A 19,047-nucleotide genomic window follows, 5' to 3' on the forward strand; every position below is an offset into this window, starting at 1 on the left:
CAAGCTACGGATAGGAGAATGATTTTTAACCAAGTGGGATAATTTAATATAATTTTAAATAAAAGGTATAAGAATTAAGAATTATTTGTTTACCTATAGGCGGAAAAATAGAAGAAATTTGTAAAAATAACCAAATATTTGAACGATAGATCTAAATTTTATTTAAGTTAGAAATTTTTTAAAACGGTTTCTGTGAAATTTATAATAGAACAATCTATCTGAGCTTTTTTTTATTGGATGTTATGAAACTTTTAATACGAGCCTAAATATATTTATTTTTATGTGAAAAGAAAGTTTATAAATCACATAACCAATTAATTTGTATGGCTAAAAAAATAATTCTTATAAATCGTCTCACACGATTAATTTTTTGAGATATGTTACCTACCTGATCGATGAAAAATTATTGTTTTTATGTCAAAATTATTTTTTCAATATAAATATGAGCAAGTCGATATGTCTCATAGATATAAATACGTGAGATCGTTTGATATCTATTATAAAAAAAAAAATGGCGAGAAAGCTGAGTTAAATCACGATGTTAGAAGTCATACTCCTATCAATATTATTATATTTAATATTATTAATTAAATTTAAATTTATAGAGTAGACTAATTTTTTGTTTGTTTATGAATTTTTTTATAATTTAAAAATACTCATGACTATCCAACATCATATTTCATGTTTTTATTAATATTCTATATTTTTTCTGATCATTTCGATTTAAAAAACATATAACTTTCATTTTGATTTTTTTAAAATCACAAGTATTATTAACTAGAGTTAAATTAAAAATACCTTTTTGTAATTTTAAAAATACCATTTAAATACTAATAACTCATATTTTTTTTAAAAAAAAATTACTTTTTCTATTTTTTTCTTGTGAATATATGTATCACATGTGTCACGATCCTAATAATGCAATAATATTTCCACATGTTATACGAATCGAGTATCTGAATAATGTTTTAAATATGATGGAACTCCAGCCATTAGCATTCGACGCATATTATATTAACCTCATGTTAACACAATAATTTTCAAATCATGTAAACGAGCAAACACGTGCAACTGTGGTGCTCGTTTAAGTGGTTTAATTGATTGGCGGATATTTTATATATAATTTTTTAAAAATTAAGGACAAAAACTAATTCTCATAAATAAACAATTGTGGTGCTGGTTTAAGTGGTGGGCGGATATTTAATACTCAGAATAAAATGAGGGGTCACCTTTGAACTCTCGCTCAAAAAATCTCAAGTAGATTAGATAGTTCCAGGATGTAGGGAAAAATATTCATTCCTTGTATATTTAATAGATATACTGTACAAGAGCAAGATTAGGTTTCTTGTGAGACGGTCTCACGAGTCTTTATCTGTTAGACGGGTCAACTTTAGCGATATTCACGATAAAAAGTAATGCTCTTAGCATAAAAAAGTAATATTTTTTCATGTATGACCCAAATAATAGATCCGTCTCACAAAATATGACCCGTGAGACCGTATCACACAAATTTTTACCTAAGAGTTATCAAATTATTAATATATTTCCATGATAACTTTAAAATTTTAATATAATTCTATGAAATTTTTTAATTTTTAACTTTTAACCCATAACTAGGAAAAACGGTCTCAACTTTTGTTTAATTATTATTATTATTATTATTATTATTTTCAAAAATATAATAGTATATGGTTTGAATGCACAAGTTGCAATCAAGAAGATAAGGACGTCATTATGAATGGAGTTGTAATTGACATTTAAAATAAATTGTAATCATTAAATTATTTTTCTAAATATTTTCAGTTCTAATTTTATTCCATTTTGTTTGATCAATGGGTATTTTCAAATTAGATATAACATTAAAAAATAAGTACTTTATGCTAAAAAAAACAATTAAGAATTTGATGGGCATATTTGGAAATTCGGTATGACTTGTCGCTGTCCACATCCCTTAGGGCCCAAGGTAAACACGTTCACTTATCTTGTCCATACACGTGGTTATCCGTAATTGGTCGGTAAGTGAAATATCGGCTCATTGAACGAGGGGACAGCTTTGCTAGATTTCATGCTCCGCAATCAATGATCAGCAACGCCCGACGTGGAAAACCTTCAAGTCCCCCAATCCCCATGACATGTGTTTTCACGAAACTGCCCCTCGTCTGTTTTCTTTCATCAAAATTAATTAAAATTTCTATTTTGAAAAATATATATTTAGATTTTATTTTTATTACATTTTAATCACAAATTGATATGATAATCTAGCAAATCTCAATTAAGAGTGATTATAAAAAATTGTAATTTTAGAGAAGTGATTAAATTTGTAGATTGGGAAGAAATGATAAATGTTTGAAAATATAAATTTTAAGTTTATTATTTAGTAAATAATTGATAATGATACTGTATTTTTCTAATAAAATAATTGGATATAAGTATGTTAGTGGCACAATTAATTGTAAATGAATGAAAAATAATTTTGAATTAGACAAAAATAATGAGATAACATATCTGAATAAATTTGTATTTATTTATCAAAATAATATAATTACTTCTTGAACAATGGAATCAACATGAAACCAGCTTTTATATTTGAATTAAACTTAGCAGAAGACGTAAAATTTGGATTTAAAAAACACATAAAATCGATTTTTTAAATGAGAAGTGAATAATTAATTTTCTTGAGAGTTGCGAACACGGCCTAAATATATTGACAAAAACTTGTGTGAGACGGTCTCACGAGTCGTATTTTGTGATATGAATCTCTTATTTGAGTCGTCCATGAAAAAATATTACCTTTATGCTAAGGTACCGTTTGGTTCATGGTATGTGATATATAGTACAGGGATAAGTAATACTTTGTAATAATAAAATGAATAGAAACTGATAGTTAATATAGAGTTTGATTTGATTGATTTGTTTGATTAAATTTGAGATAATATGATATTATCATTTTGTCCTTGTTGAAAATATTAATATAATATTAATAATATTATTTATTAAGGGTAATATCGTATTTTTATATTATTGATTTGATTGATGTGAGATAAATAATTACGAATTTGATTGATGTGAGATAAATGATTAATAATATGATTGATCGAGATAAATAATACTTGTACAGAACAAGTGGTAAGATAAGACTATTTATATTAGTACTGAGAAGTACTCGAGACAAACGGTGCCTAAGAGTATTATTTTTTATTATAAATATCGGTAGGGTTGACTCGTCTCACAGATAAATATTCGTGAGACCGTCTCACAAGAGACCTACTCAAACATATTTAACAAAGGTAATTTGAGCAAGAATCGTCCATAAATTCAACAGTAGTAGCCGAATTAAAATAATACAAAAATTCTTGTGAGACGATCTCACGGATCAAATTCGTGGGTCGAATCTCTTATTTGGGTCATCCATGAAAAATATTAATTTTTATTGTGAATATTGATAGGATTGACCTATCTCACAGATTAAAATTTATGAGACCGTCTCAGAAGAGACTTACTCTTAAAATAATTAGTTTATTGTTCTGAAAAATATATAATTTTTAGTATATTTAAAAAATAGAGACATGAACGGATCTAACATAGATCGGTCTTAATAATTTCTCACGTTAAGTTCAAGTTCATCTCAACTTTTAACTGTTATAAATGCAATGTCATGTAATCGGTAGCACCGAAAGTTGGAATAAGAAAAGTGGTGGAGATGAAATGAATGGTTTATAGAAGAACATGATGAAATCATAATTATAAATTAATCGATAAAGATGAAAAATAGGGGGAGGGGTAAGATTGTAATAATCTTTAATATAGAAAACCGGTGAGAGGGGAAAAAAGACCGAAATGGTTGCCGCGTATATATTTGAGGAATTTGACCCAAAACTTCCTCATTCCCATTTAATTAATTATTCACTCTTCCCCCAACTTCCCTTCTGCCTGCCCCCATTAATTTCTTCACCCAAACCAACAATTTTCTCTCATCAAAATTCACAAGTGAGATTAACAAAGTCATGAAGAAATCAGGAATCTTCGCAGCTTCTGTTGCCGCTGCTTCCGCAACTGCCATCTCCAATTCTTGTTCATCCTCCTCAAAAATTCACTTTCCTCATGAGGTAATTAATATGGTTTCTGTTCGGTGACCACGATCTATATGATATGGATGAATATGATTTTTGTTTGAATTGTTTTTATTTTTATTTTTTCGATCTTATAATGCTTTTTAATTTTTAGGATTGTTTCGAAAGGAAAAGTAACGAGAATTCAGCAGTGCAGGGCGCCTCGTCTTCGGATAAATTTGCGCCCAGGTTTGATGGGCTGAGATTCATAGAGACTCTGGTCACTGCTCATAGATAAGATGATATGATCCGAGTTTGTGTGTGTGTGTTTTTTAATAGTTGAAAAAGGTGGAAAATTATTTGCTAATATTATTGCGTGAATCATTGGTGGAAACAAATTGTGATGATGTCGACATATTAATATTATGAAATTGTATCTTATTGGGAAACATTATGAAATTGTTAGCTATCATGAGATTTGGATTTGTCGTATTTTTTCTTCCCCTAAATATATTGTCAAACTTCAACAATATATATCATTTTTTTAGTTGTTTAAATTTTGACCATTCCTCCTGAATTCGCATTTTTACGACTCAATCGTTAGATTTGAGTTTTAAAATTCTTCGGGTGGATTTGCCTATCGGCACGCGTCGTTTTTTTGTTGTCAGTTTGATGGAGAGTAATATAGCACGTAATTGTTCATAATTATAGTTATTATTAGTGCTTATATATAATATATATAATATATGTATGTATACAATATTGTATTTCACAACTTTAGAATTTCTTTATACACTCAGCATTGGAGTGACGGTGAGCATGGTCCGCGGTCGTGGAGGTGGTTGTTTCAGTTTCATTCACATTTCTCGGAAAAGTCTCGAGTACTTTTATAATACAAACAGAAATATCTCACATATAATTTGGGAAAAAGTTAATTGAAAAAATTAGGAAATAGTTGAAAAAAATGACCAAAAATGTTCTGCAGCTATCGTGAAATTGTCGAAATTCCAAAAGCGGGAAAAGCATCCTTTCCGAGTAGGGACCACAACCATGTGTTATTGCTTTAGAGCAAACAAAACATGTTGCAGTGCACCCTCTGGTTATGGAGTCACATTATTTCAATTGGAAATTCCGTATTTAATATCATATATAGGAAGGACCAAGACATTTATATATATATATATATATATATATGAATGATATAAAACATAGAGCACTTAATTTATTTTTTAATTTTTTTTTGGGTGAAATTTTGGAGCACTTAATTTGGAAGTAGGAATTATGGAACAAAGGAACACCGAATCAGACTGGTTTGTCTGGATTAATTTGACATTCTCCTATGATTGGACTTGTTTTTTAGGTTGTACTTTCCCATGTTGGAGTTACGAATGAACTTGGGTGTTTTTTAAATCATTTATTCAACTTTCGTGTTTCTTCTGTTTCTTATACATGCATATCAAGCGAAGGATGCTTATTACTATATTATTTTAAAAAATACATGATGCTACTTTATATTAATAATTAATAAATTTATATGTCATTCGAAATAAGAGGGTGTTGATGCCATCGTGCAATGAATAGTAAATAATTGTCGGGTCAAGTTCAAATTGGTTTTACATGAAAATTAATCCTTGCAAGGAAAATTATCTTAGGTAACAAACCGTGTATTGAGAGATATTACACGGTTTAGATTTGTGCGTATACAGTCGAACTATATCTTTAAATATGATAATCTTCGTTATTTTCAGATTAAAGATTTTTTCATATATTTTTTTTGTTAAGAGCGAGAGAATATTTAAAATTTTAAAAATAAAAAGGATTATATTTAAAAATATTAATAAAGATATGTTTGGAGATTAAAAAAAAACTATTTTAGAAAAAAAAAAGTTTTATCAATAAAGTTATATAATTAGGATATAATTGTAATTTTAAATAAGATTTCATTAAATCAATTAAAAGTTAGTTAGTACACGAGTTTCAACTTTAATTAAAGAGTATGTCTCTTGTGATACGGTCTCACGAATCTTGATATATAAAACAAGTCAACCCTACCGATTTCACAATAAAAAGTAATACTCTTAGTATAAAAAATAATATTTTTTCATGAATGATCCAAATAAGAGATCTGTATCACAAAACACGACTCGTGAGACCGTCTCATACAAGTTTTTACCTTAATTAACTATATATAAGTAAGATAATAAGATAAACTGATAAGTTGAAACCGACGATAAATTAAGAAACTGACGGTATAGATAGATTGAGAAAATATAACTGAATCAAATCATAAAACATACTTTGAAGTATTTTTCAAGAAGCAGTCAAGTATTCAATCACACACACCTTTTGTTTAAATGACAACTGAAATGGACATCGTGCAACCAAATATATGAGCATATCAAATATCTAATATCATCATGTTTTTTTTTAAAAAAAAAAAATTAGAAAGCAATACTAAAATAAGTTGATTAGAAAGTCAAAATGCACTTGTTCCATCACATGCGGTGTGGCTTATGTTGGCCCAAGATAGCATGAGCAGAGCATTGTTTTGCAATCTTTTTAAAAAAGTTCCAAAGCATATTCAACCATAAGTCATAGTTTATAAAGCATCTTTGAATCCTTTCTTTTCTTTCTTTCTGAATATTCGCATTCTTTGATTGTGGTATTCCCATTTATCATTCCACTTTCTACTTGTGCTTTTTTCATCCTTTTCTTTAAGTCAGAGAATCTTCAATATTTTCTAGCAGTGCTTTCATAGTAATATCACAAACTACACTATCTATACCGAATAGGTTCAATAAATTCTCCACATCGCTTTCTATTGTTCTAGTGGTCGCAGTGCTCATGAAACATATTTCTAAGACCTTTGATTACCGAGTGCACGTCGCGAATATTCAATCTCGCAACATGTACATGCGTATCTAGTTTTTTTCTTCTTTGAAAAATATCGTTTCCGAAATAGAGAGATTCGATGGGACGTGTTCCGAAACGAGTCTAGTTATGATTCACACGTGCGACAACATATTTGCATGCAGCACCAGATTGCCTACACACGCTCTGATTACGTAATATGTATATTTCATATCAAACAATTCGAGGGTATGCGACATCTAACCTTAGAGTACCAGAATTCCAAAAAAATAAACGTAAAAAATTTAGATCATGTCGAGACTTGCAGAAAGATATGGACAATTTGGACAACAATACTCCATGGGACGACAAAATTTCATCGTACATCGATATAAAGTTCAACTATTTTAAACGCATATCAAATTTCCAACTCAACGTTATAACATGATATAGATTAAATGCAAGAATGTGGTAATTGGTATCACAGATCGGAAGATCTAAATCATAGCGCACACACAAACAATACATCACATTCATGGACGAAGCAACTCAAGAGATGTTGCATAAAACACCCCAGCAACCACATGGGGAACAAATTAAATCGTTTTTTTCCAACTCAACTCATCAATCCATAATCATACTGGAAGATGCAGCCTTGTTATTGCTCAACAAGTTTCTCCTTCAAATATTTCAAGACAGCTTTTGTTCCTCTGTCCAAAATCGCCCTCCGAATGCTGGAGTAATAGTTCAAACCATACAAACATCATTACAAACTTGCTATAAATTGCCACCATAGTCGAAAGACATGCTTCAATAACGTAAGTTTAAAATATTCAATAAATTCGAGCCATTCTCTACATGCGTGAAGCAAGAAATGGATCATGATTGTAAAACTTAATATTTTAAATGGAATTCAACAATGGTCAAACCATGGAATAATTATATCCGCTAAACGTTCCAAGAAAAGGAACTTCGATGTATTCTCAAAATAAAAATCGACAGAAAAAACTCCTAACATTATAAAGGGACAAATAGATAGAAGATCATTCAAAATATTGGAGGATCACAAAAAGCGGGAGGGGCCAAATCAAAAACCATGTAAGTAGGTTATTCTTCAATGGAAAAATCACAGGTATTACTCATCAAGATAATGCCAACCTTAACAGAAACAGATAGAAGAATTGATGTAAACAAAAATAAGTAGTTGATGGAATGACATCATTTCAGGAAATAGCTAAATATTTTATTATTTTAGGACGTTTTGGAAAGCATTAACATGAAACTCTAGGTAACAACTTGAAATCTGCAGTCCACATGATTTCTATTTTATTTATTCACTAAACTGAAGGTCATTTACTAGTGAAAGAGATTCCTGTACATTCCATCTAAATATTAATCAAGTTTTATGCTTCCTCCTAGACCATAGTGAATAATGGTTATAAGATTCCAAATGTCAGGATGATACCTGACGCAACAGAGATCACAAATCTGACAGAGAATGAACAAAATTTTATTGCAGTCATTTGTAAGCAAAAAGTCAGGTACTCATGCCACAAGTAAAGTAAATAGGAGTGTAGATACGAAAGTGTGATGCCTCCTCCAGTGGAAATTGTTTGTAAGCCAATCACAAATGGTGATTTTTATGTCTAGAAATTTAAGTTTCTTAATTAAATTGGGTAGATTCGCCTGCTCAAATCCAATTTTACCAAGTGAGGAAAATTCTGGTTGCGGCTTGATATCAGTCATATTTGTCATTTATGATAGCTCTAAACTATTTTTGTCGTTTGATGACACTAAACCCTAGAATAAGTTTTGAAATGTATTGGGAGATTTGCACAAATGGGTCTGCGCAATTATTTTTTAAAAAACTAGGCCTCTCTAAATTTCCTTATACCTTCTCAATGGGTTTCCATCAAGTCTTAACACCTGCAGCCTGGGTTCGAGCAAACCCTGCAAAACCAAAAAATCAAGGCAGCCATTGCTAAATATTTAATAAATTAAATCCCTCTCCAAAAAAGGTATGGGAGACGAGGGAAAAACTAGCAAGGAAAATATATACAGTAGTACAGCCATTTTTTCTTTCCTCCTACTCGGCTTAAAATATTTCAGGGGAAACTCGATATTTTTAGAAGTTAGCACTTCATAGAAATAGTCTACACGCTTAGTTCTTCATTGGTGAAAGGGGGATTTTGATAAAATGCTATGGAAACAATTTATCAAATGTATCAAGTATGCCTTTTATATTCCCGTACCTGATATTATCTTATGAAAATAGTATTAATATTTAAGGTAAAAAATATATATAAAGCTTTGGATAATGTACAGCACATCATCATTACAGTGGATATAATCAATGTTGGTGCAAATGAATTCAAGAACCATGCAACTCATGGCAAATACAACACCAACAAGATTGAACTTTAAGGGCTATGGTGCTAACCAGTTCTGGTGGAACTGCAGAAATATTATTGTCTGAAAGGTCAAGCTCTGTAAGAGAAGTCAGGCTTTTTATGCTCTGCAGAACATGAAATATGGAAGAGTCGGTGTAATTTGTAGTTTAATTGGCTAAACACCGAGTATCATAAGATTCCAAGTAAAAAGGTAGCAGAGATGGTGCAAGAGACCAAGAGAACAACTACAAAAATAAGATAACAATTGGGAGAGGAAGTATTAATATTAACTATGACTAGTAATACATTAATCATACCATAAAAAACCATAAAGTTTTATTATCAATAACAGAAGTAGTAAAAACAATAATACTAATAATATCATAAGCAGAAGTTATATCAAATTTAGTAAATGATTTATGATCCATCTGATCAAAATCCATTATCCAGCATGAAAAATCCAAAAAAATTCACAGACCTTGTATTTTATCTGCTTATCCGATGAAGTAACTTTGCAGATATCGAACGAAAGGAGAATATCTTTTGAAATCTTTTGATCTACATAGGAATTTTGTGCCTGAAGATCTATAGGAAATCAATTTGGAAATTTTGTGTCGCCTGCTTTCGTTTACAAGGACCATACAGGCTGTGTGAAGCTATATATATCAAATCTATTCCATAATTCAAGGTTTTGGTGAATATTCATACAGAATTGACGCTTATGAATGTTATCAGATGGATTTGACATCTACTCTGTTGATACAGATTGAACCTAAATATTCTGCAAAACTACACACATACATGGTTAATTTTTTTAATTTAACAGTGTGTTCTGTCTCTATTGCTTTTGTTTAAGCAAGTTCAATCTCTGGCTCAATTGGATGTTAAGGAACATTATACTCGAAGAAAGGCCATTATTATTATTATCCATTGTTGGCAGCAAAACTAAACTTCATCGGAGCTATCTTCATTGATAGTACCATATTTTTTTGTCTTTCAAATCATATAGATTTTTTAAGGTGAAAAGGAGAATCCTAAAGTTGAGGACAGATTTTTGTTCCCAATATTTTTTCGATAAGATTTATCAGAAGAATCCTGGGCTCTATGTATTCCTTCAATATTTCCTTTTTGTTATGAAGAGCAGCCAATAGTGCTTACAGACTAGATTCCAACCAATTGCATTCAAAGGGAATTTCTATATAAATTTTAACTCGTTGGTTACAACTTACAAGTCACACAATGCCCCAGAATTACAGGCACTATATGCTTGGACAATGTAGTACAACACTCAATCTATAAATATATATACAAGATACAGGAAACACCATTAAGAAAGCCGTAAATATACGAGGCGGATCCAAAACATCAAGCAGACATTCAAGTGGAGATCAGGATAGCTAAAGCTGAAAGGAAATAAATTATTCAGTGAGAAAATATTACTGCTGGAATCAATTGAAGGGAATTTTGACTCAAATCAAGAATCCTTAGAAGCTGTAAGGAAATTATATCCAAAGGAAATGCTGAAATTTGCATCCGTCTGCCCAGAAAGTAGAAAAAGAAAGATAAACAACAGAAATTTAACATGCAGATGAAACAAGTTAGAAAGAAATAAATATTTAATTAACAGACCTCAGGTAAAGTTCCTGCAGCTCTGATAAACTTGAAAATTCTGGGTTTTCTGGTAAAGAACCTGCAGTCCCACTCAAATCAAGAACCTGGAGCTTGGAGGCAGCTGCAAAGCCATCTGATGGGATCTATTATGAAAAAAGATAAGAAATAAGCAGCTATAACGAGATAAAATGCAAGCAAGTAGGCTTTACTTGAGATATTTGAAGAAACAAACATGTGCAACTCGGGGTAAAACATGAGACTCTACAGATCATTATCCCTGGAAAAGGTTCCTTTTACAAATGTTCAATGAAGATTGAAAACGGTAATTTATCTTTCTGCTAATACAGGGACGCACCTTCACAATTAAATCTAGCCTTTCATAAAGTTCCAAATCTAATCCCATCTGATTCTTACAGTCTAAGCATTGAAAACATAAAAAAGAAAGATAGAAAATCTACCTCCCATCTTCCTATGGAATGTTATAATTCCTTTGATTTCATCTTTTGCAATAATACACCAGAAAAGAATTTTATATGTTTATTTTTCATTATTTTTCCATCTCAGTTATCCCTGGTACCGAATGACCAATTCCAAAAATGGATAGACCAAAAAATGAATGATAAACAGCAAATACCTAACTGGCTTGCAAACTGATTAAAAAGTGGCATTAATGATTTATTCAAAAACGAATTGGTTCTCTCACAGTGGGAAGGTGTAAATGTTTTATATGAGAAACAAGTATAACCAGGGAGACAGCATAAAGATTCAAACACCAGCATTTGGAGAAAGAATATGCAATTTGAACAAAGATACTCATTTGCCAAGCAAGAGTTTTACTTGACTGAAAAAAGGCGCCTAGCCCCGTCTCCCCAACAGAACCAAAAAAGGAAGGGTAGAGTAGTACAAGAAACAACAAAACATTGTAGCATTATTTCACCTTTTTGAGTGGATTTCCATCAAGTTTCAAGCATATTAGTTTAGGAAGTGATGACAAAACTGCACCAGGCCACTCTACTATCTTGTTCTTCGACAGAATCAAAGCCTGCAGTAATATGTATTCAATAAAAGATATTATAAAGTACCACACGACAGCTAACTTGGAAATAGAAGTCTAGCTGTAATTCTACAGTTTAATAAAGAAAAACATGATCAATTCAAAAACAGTTACCCTTCCTAGGCAGTATTCTAGATCATGATGCAGACTTCAGTTAAGTTTTTGTACGGCATCATATCAATACTGAAAGCTTAAGAAGTAGGTAATCTAAAGGATTAAAAACATCACATTATCAGTAATATCCGTCAACAAACAGCATCTTCTGAAAATGGTATATAAAGGTAATGCACTTCAAAAATAAACATACAAAAATTAGATGATCCTGCATATTAAGTAGGGAGTTGGGACTCCCAAGAAGGTGGATACATAAACTTAACCATATCAAAATTTCGTGAAATTACGGTCCATTTGAGTATCAAAAGCACAAAAGAATCTGAATACAGAAATTGGGTTTTATCATATGGATGCATCCAAAAAATCTTTACATCCAAAAGCTAACATATTTCTTTAGGCTTTTATGTAAAGAAGAAGAATGTAACAGATTCAATGACTACCTCAAGAGAAACACAGGACTTAATTTCCAAGGGTAATTCTGCAATTGAATTTCCTGAAAGATTGATCTTCGTAATGTCGCTTGACTTCCATACATCAGATGGGATCACATCCAAACTAAGTTCAGTTAAAGAAATTTCCTGACAATTAAAAAAACTAAAGAAATTAAAAATTGTTAGAGCATGCATGTACACTACATATTAAACAAGAAGACCTTAGAGTGATACCTTTGGTGCGTCGCCACTCTAAAGTGTTATTGATTGGTATACACAACCCATTTATTTTTAATTATCCAAGATGGAGTTAATATTTATTTAAGCATTGTATATATCATCATTAGATTTAACAAAATATCTAATTTTTAGTAAAAAAATATTCAAGTTTTGATTTTCAAATGAATTAAAATGTGTGCACTACGTGATTACTGACTAGTTAAATCAAATATTTGACAGTCTTATATTGAATTTTGCGTTGTAGGCTCATCCATACATTTATTTAATTTTGTTGACCTTTCTCTTACATATCATAGAGGCTCGAATATATCACGAATAAAAAGCATTAATTTTGAAAAACGAGATTAACCCCAAACATCTATATTATAGGAGGTTACTTTTGATGTCAGAGACAATCGAGCAGCCATGGAAACAACATCCTCTTTCACTGATGTGGTAGCTGCAGACTCTGCACCACAGCATGATTAATTCATGTGAAAAGATATAGTAAAAAATTACCTTGGAGGAGATTAACTCTGACTCCAGAAACAAGACGCACCTTCATCAGTTGGTAGTCTACTTCGAAGATACCTCAATAGAGCAGGTGTAGGTCCAGATACCAAGGAACTGAACAAGAAAAAAAAAGTGCAGTCAACCCCTGAACAACCTTGAAGCATGCCAAATCAAACGAACAAAAAAGTGGCTTAAACCTCCGAAGTGTTCGCAGTGGGTTCCCAGTGAGTAAAAGTTTGCGCAGTGTTGTCATCAAGCCTAGATATCAAGTTATAGCTAATATTAGGTAATGAATTAACATAACGCAACAGATTGGAACCAAACAAAAAGATATACATGGATTCTTTCAAGAAAAGTAAGGTAATTTGGTGAGAATGGAAAGTAGGGGATTAGTTTTAAGCTTTACCTGATGTTAAGCTGTTAGAATGTATTTAACACACACTTGCTATTTCACAGTCAAACCAATGACATTGAGGATTTTCCACTGATTTTCTTTTTTGGATATTTTTTTGGGGGAGGGGGACCTTGTTCTATGTTAGGATACCGAGTGCCACTCAGCCAGGAGGCCTGTAGCAAATTTTCCACTGATTTTCAGTAAAGGACGACAGTTAACATCAGTGACAGATTTTCTCTAGCACTGACTCATTCTCAACTCTGTAAAGAGATCTCAATATATTTCAAAATATTTTAAATGCAAAAACCACCTCTTCTAGGGACACACACACACACACACACTACAGGGAGCCAAAAATGACGAAAAAGTAAAAACTCGAGTTCCGGAAAAGAAGCAGTGGAAACGCCAACATTATTTGTTGACTGCATCAAGCCAAGACTAAAATAGATAAAGTGCAGAATATTAATTCCAAACCTAATGCTGAGTTATGTTGATCATAAGTCGTCGTAAGGAAAAATTGGTTTATCTTAAAGAGATACAGGCAATTTCAAGTCAAAAATCACAAAATATCCACAGCATGAGAATTTAACTAGTGTACACCTATGTTTAATTGGAACTAGTGCCCCTTGCACGGGATGCGTGCACATATATAAAAAAATTTTGAACTGTTATATAAATATTATTTTTAAATCTATATTTTTTATAATATATTTTCTAAGTTAGGAGTAATATGATGATTAAATATTTAAAAGTTTAGATAAGATAACAAAATGTTAGTGCTTTCAAAAATTTTAAAAGCAGGTGAGATATGATAATTATAGATTTAGATATGGAAATTTAATTTGGTGACACCAAGCCATACCAAATTCAGTTAGTATAGGGGCCTCTCACTTAATATATACTAGTTACACTGCACACGCAATGCGTGTGTGTACAGTCTTTTTTATCATTATCGATGGACTAAAGTGAAATTTGATAAATTATGGAGGGACTAAATTGATATTTGAATTGTTGAAATAAAAAAAATAAAAATAAAAGCGTGTGTTGAAATTTAGGAAAAAACCAAAAACAAAAGGTAATATTAGTATCATACAAAGGTAAAGTTGCAAGAAAAAATTGGTGTCCTTCCTAGGTGGTTACTATCATGTCCTCAATTTTAATAAAATAGAATATATATATATATATATATATATATATATTATAGATAAGATGCTAACCTTACCGATCTCAAGGGGCAAACCGGATAATGAATTATTAGACAGGTCTAGAACTGAAAGATGCAGACTGCATGCCTCCACAGGAAACTCTTTCAGCTGCATACAGCCACACACAAGAGGTTAATTTACAATAAAAGACTAACTGACCAATGATATCACCTCCTTACAACCAGTTAATACTGAAATAAAGCTTCATCAAATTTGACAGACATAAAAAAGAGACTCGTATTTCCCCAGGTAATATAGAAAGTTAGGACGTATTTGTAGAATTTTGAACACTGTATTGAAATAGCTATACCTGGTTTGACTGCAAATCAAATGTCCCCAACTGAGTCAATGATCCAATTTCTGCTGGTAATGAAGTCAAAGCGTTACACCTGTAAAAATAACAAATCAAAGAGAAGGAAATTATGCTAATCATTTTCAAAACAAAAATAGGAATAGTCCAGAAAACCCTGATAATTGAATTGTGACAGAGAAATCAAACTAACCCTATGTAAAACTCTAACAGGGATGAACAACCCTTAATTGATGATGGAATTGAGGATATTCCTGCGGAATTATATATGTGTGGGTAGAATCTCAGCCAATGCCACATGTACGGAAAACCAATAAGAGAGTGAAAGGAATGTCATTAAACTTAGAGCATTTCATTGGATAGATCATTACAAACCGGGTTTACTCACTGTTTTGGTGAAGCTCAAACCGAATTAAACGTGAAAGGCATCCAACACTCTCAGGAATGCTGCTTAGCATGTTTTTTGCTTTAAAAAAGTTAAAATTCAGTAATGTGATTAAAGTTCCAGAAACAGAATAACAAAGTGGAGGCAGGAATAGGTCTTACATGCATTAAGTTCCGTAAGCATAGTGCATGATGCAATGACATTATTGGATAGTGTTTCTAGCTTGTTTCCCTGGAGAAAGAATAAATAACGCTCTTAAAATCCTTAGCAGATTATAACAATTGACAAAATAAATAAAGAATAACAGATAAATCAACAAAAGATGAAGCTTCAACAACCTCAACATTCAACTTAGTTAACATCGAACAATTTGCTAGTTCTGCTGGCAAGTAAGATATATTGTTGTTTGATACCTGATAAGATCACAAAAACCTCTTTTAGAAAACTTGCAATTCTCATAAGCATATATCCAACCGAAATATAATGCTAAAGCTGAGGATTACGATTGTGCAGAGTTGCGCAAACATAGATGCTCAGTCTAAGAGTAGTAAGTTCAATTGTATGGTAATAGCCAAGTATTTTGTTCCATGAGACGGTGAAGATCAAAGTTGTTAGTAGGTAGCATCAACTAGAATAAGTATGACAATTATAATAGAACAATTTAAGTAAAAAAGACAAGTTGACTGAATGGATTTAGTGAAACGCCTAAAGAGAGAGCAAGCAAGGATGTGATTGAGAATGCCAAACACCTTACTTTTAAGGTAAAGAAAATCAGTATTGAGAAGCTAATTTTGTTACTTGCCAGAACTAGAAGCAATAAGGTGAAAATAAATAAAGAAAGCCAGACGGACACCTTATCAAGGTTGAAAGTATGAGAGCACATTTCAAAAATTTGGAATATGCAAAGAATCTGATACTATTATATCCCTAAAATAGACAGGAATGTCACTGGTCCTATCCATCCCCACAAATGGTGTGTAGACTATGCTGCACCTGGAGTAACCTTACATCTATGTGGGTCCCACAATAGACAGGAGTGTCACTGGTCTCTATGAAAGGTGAAGACTAACTTCATCATTGACGAGGATTTGTCGAGTGCTTCCTCACAGAGCCTCTAACTCTATGTTTTCTATCGTGGTGCTCATACTGACAGCATGTAGAGATAAGTTGGACAGATAAATTAAAATATCATCGAAAAAAGACGACACGTCCCAAATAGTGTCGTATCTAAAGTGCACACAGTTATTCAACAAACAAAACCAACAATATGCCTAAAAACTATAATACTACTGAAAGTGCACCTTAATCTCTGACAAATTCACCCAATTTCCTAGGGAACTTGGGAGAGAGCAGAGTTGGTTGTTAGAACAGTCGAACCTGGAACAAAAACAAACAAGTCAAACCTTTCAGAAGGGAAATCAACATTACATGTCTGTTGAGTGCTGACGTTTTTAAAGATGGTGAGAAAATAACAAGCATGATATCTGCAATACATATAAGCCGTCCAGATTATGAACAACCAATCTATAATAAAATGTGCATACTTAATGAGAGAGGTTGCTGATCCAATTGCTTCTGGAATCTCCACGATTGAATTAAATGATACATCTAACGATTTAAGCATCTGGAGTCTGTCAAATGGCATCAAGCATTTCACAGACAATGTACAATATCCAATGTTAGATCAGATACAAACATAACTCACAGATTAAGTGGGTGAGTAGGTATAACAACATACTCTCCAATAGCCGCGGGAAGGTGTAAAAGCTCATTGTGGCTGACATTCAATATGGACAATGAAGACAAATTTCTAAGGTCTTCTTTCAGTGATACAATACTATTATGCGCCAAAATCAGCTTCTGAAGATCCACAGCCTGAAAACATTCACGGAACAGTAGCAAACAAGAATCAGAAATTAAACAATGAAATAAAGACACAGGAAAAAAACCATGATATTATTAATACCTCCCACCACTTCTCATCTTGACCCACGGCATCCAAACTTCTGTACACCTCATCTGGAACTTCCCTGCCATGATAAAAAAAATAAACGCAAATGAGAGTAAGAGAAAATTATAAATTTATACATGTTTTTTAAACGTGATTCGTATTCATTTCTAAGAAGTCATTGAATCCAAATATGTGCTACGAAAGAAGGGAACCTGAGAGAGCGATTGGAAAGATTAAGAGAACCGGATGCCCGTGCAGCTTTTAGGACTCGATCCATGTCGGAGTTTAGATCGCAGATCTCCGTGTTTTTTACCTGAAGATTGAAGTCCCCCGGACCCAACAGCCAAAATAACTCGGATCCGCTTTCTCGGTTCAACAGTAGCTAATTAACATGCGATTTTTGCGAATCCTTTGGGCTCTGCGGCAGGGTTAGGTCGATGTTACATGTGGGGGAGGCATCTAAACCAGTGTCGTTAATACCTCGTTTGTAATAAATTACTAGTTATTTGTACACGTGATGTATGTGTGTACAGTTTTTTTTTATCATATTATCGATGGATTAAAGTGAAATTTGACAAATTATTGAGGGATTAAATTGATATTTAAATTGTTGAAATAAAAAAATAAAAATAAAAGTGTGTTGAAATTAAAAACAAAAACAAAAAACAAAAGTATAATATTTTGGAAAAAAAAAGTTGATTTCCCCTGCGTGGTTACTATCATATCTTTCACCCTTAATAAAATAGAATAAATATTTACAGAATTAAGGCCATGGTTTTTAAATTTAAAAAGTTAATGAAAAGTCCTATATTTTATTTTTTAGTCCGGAAGATGAGAGAACGAATACGAATCAATGAATATGTATGGATTATATAATGATTCGTGATTTTAATCATATTAGAAATTTAATCGAATGATGGATAAAACAAAATTGTGCACGCGTTTAAAGTCTTATCATTTGTCTAAAACCGTGCCCATGTTTTTCAATTATAAATGTAATCACTTTGAACGAACAAAATAAATCATGTTTGAAACTAAAAATAATATGAAAAAACTGATTGTCACTGATAAAGCTTTCAGTTTCAATTCTATCATATACAAAGACTTTACAAATATAAGATAGCGAAAACGATCTTCCGAATAGGCTTGAAGATTATGTTTCATTAGCTAATGCACCAAAAAAAAAAAAAAAGGGAAGTCTCTGCATCTTATTTGCTTCATCTTTGAGGGTGGATGAACAGCGGAGTTGCATATTGAGCTGTTCCCGGTGTTCATGAGAGTTTTGACAGAATGAGAGTATGACAGTATCGATAGACATCTCCACCACTCCAAAAAAAAGATCTTTGGCAACAATATACGCAAAGCCAGAGCAAACCTGAACCCACCTAACCACCTCATCAGCCTCGTTTCTTGGTACATTTTAAGTTACACCGATATTTTGTTATCAATTAATAATGTTGCACGTACGATAAATATCCGCGTGCACAGGAAACAATGGGGAAGAGATTTTGTTATGTGCAGATTTATATTTACGAGAGTCCAGAAAGTGCACCATTGAAAGTGACACAAAG

General features: G+C 32.0%; 2 protein-coding genes across 3 annotated transcripts; one reads left to right on the forward strand and one right to left on the reverse strand.

Annotated features, from left to right (window-relative positions):
- The first annotated feature begins 3,867 nt into the window (after positions 1-3,867).
- Positions 3,868-4,397, forward strand: LOC142522077 (uncharacterized). The gene is made up of 2 exons (XM_075625238.1): positions 3,868-4,106; positions 4,225-4,397. The coding sequence occupies exons 1-2, from the start codon at positions 4,005-4,007 to the stop codon at positions 4,345-4,347; spliced, it is 225 nt and encodes a 74-aa protein (XP_075481353.1). The 5' UTR covers positions 3,868-4,004; the 3' UTR covers positions 4,348-4,397.
- A 2,894-nt stretch (positions 4,398-7,291) lies between these two features.
- On the reverse strand, positions 7,292-17,892 carry LOC142522172 (plant intracellular Ras-group-related LRR protein 6). Of its 2 annotated transcripts, XM_075625324.1 has the most exons (21): positions 17,689-17,892; positions 17,492-17,555; positions 17,264-17,400; positions 17,070-17,156; positions 16,827-16,902; positions 15,864-15,938; positions 15,687-15,756; positions 15,529-15,606; positions 15,334-15,394; positions 15,141-15,219; positions 14,848-14,938; positions 13,429-13,489; positions 13,278-13,345; positions 13,117-13,187; positions 12,509-12,646; positions 11,838-11,942; positions 10,919-11,043; positions 10,730-10,826; positions 9,340-9,414; positions 8,794-8,849; positions 7,292-7,633 (listed from the first exon to the last, which is right to left on the reverse strand). In XM_075625324.1, the coding sequence occupies exons 1-21, from the start codon at positions 17,751-17,753 to the stop codon at positions 7,558-7,560; spliced, it is 1,755 nt and encodes a 584-aa protein (XP_075481439.1). In that variant the 5' UTR covers positions 17,754-17,892; the 3' UTR covers positions 7,292-7,557. The 2 variants fall into 2 exon arrangements, with proteins under 2 accessions (XP_075481439.1, XP_075481440.1); XM_075625325.1 differs by lacking the exons at positions 7,292-7,633; positions 8,794-8,849; positions 9,340-9,414 and adding an exon at positions 9,429-9,874.
- Between the last annotated feature and the right edge of the window lie 1,155 nt (positions 17,893-19,047).

This window comes from Primulina tabacum, chromosome 13 (genome assembly GCF_025594145.1).
Source record: "Primulina tabacum isolate GXHZ01 chromosome 13, ASM2559414v2, whole genome shotgun sequence".
Lineage (NCBI taxonomy): Eukaryota > Viridiplantae > Streptophyta > Magnoliopsida > Lamiales > Gesneriaceae > Primulina > Primulina tabacum.

Coding starts and splice junctions, on each gene's coding strand:
- LOC142522172 (XM_075625324.1), bottom strand. CDS start 17,753: ATGGATCGAGTCCTAAAAGCTGCACGGGCATCCGGTTCTCTTAATCTT. Junction 17,157..17,263: donor CTTCCCGCGGCTATTGGAGA/GTATGTTGTTAT, acceptor GCCATTTGACAG/ACTCCAGATGCTTAAATCGT. Junction 15,757..15,863: donor TAACTAAGTTGAATGTTGAG/GTTGTTGAAGCT, acceptor TTCTTTCTCCAG/GGAAACAAGCTAGAAACACT.
- LOC142522077 (XM_075625238.1), top strand. CDS start 4,005: ATGAAGAAATCAGGAATCTTCGCAGCTTCTGTTGCCGCTGCTTCCGCA. Junction 4,107..4,224: donor AAATTCACTTTCCTCATGAG/GTAATTAATATG, acceptor TTTAATTTTTAG/GATTGTTTCGAAAGGAAAAG.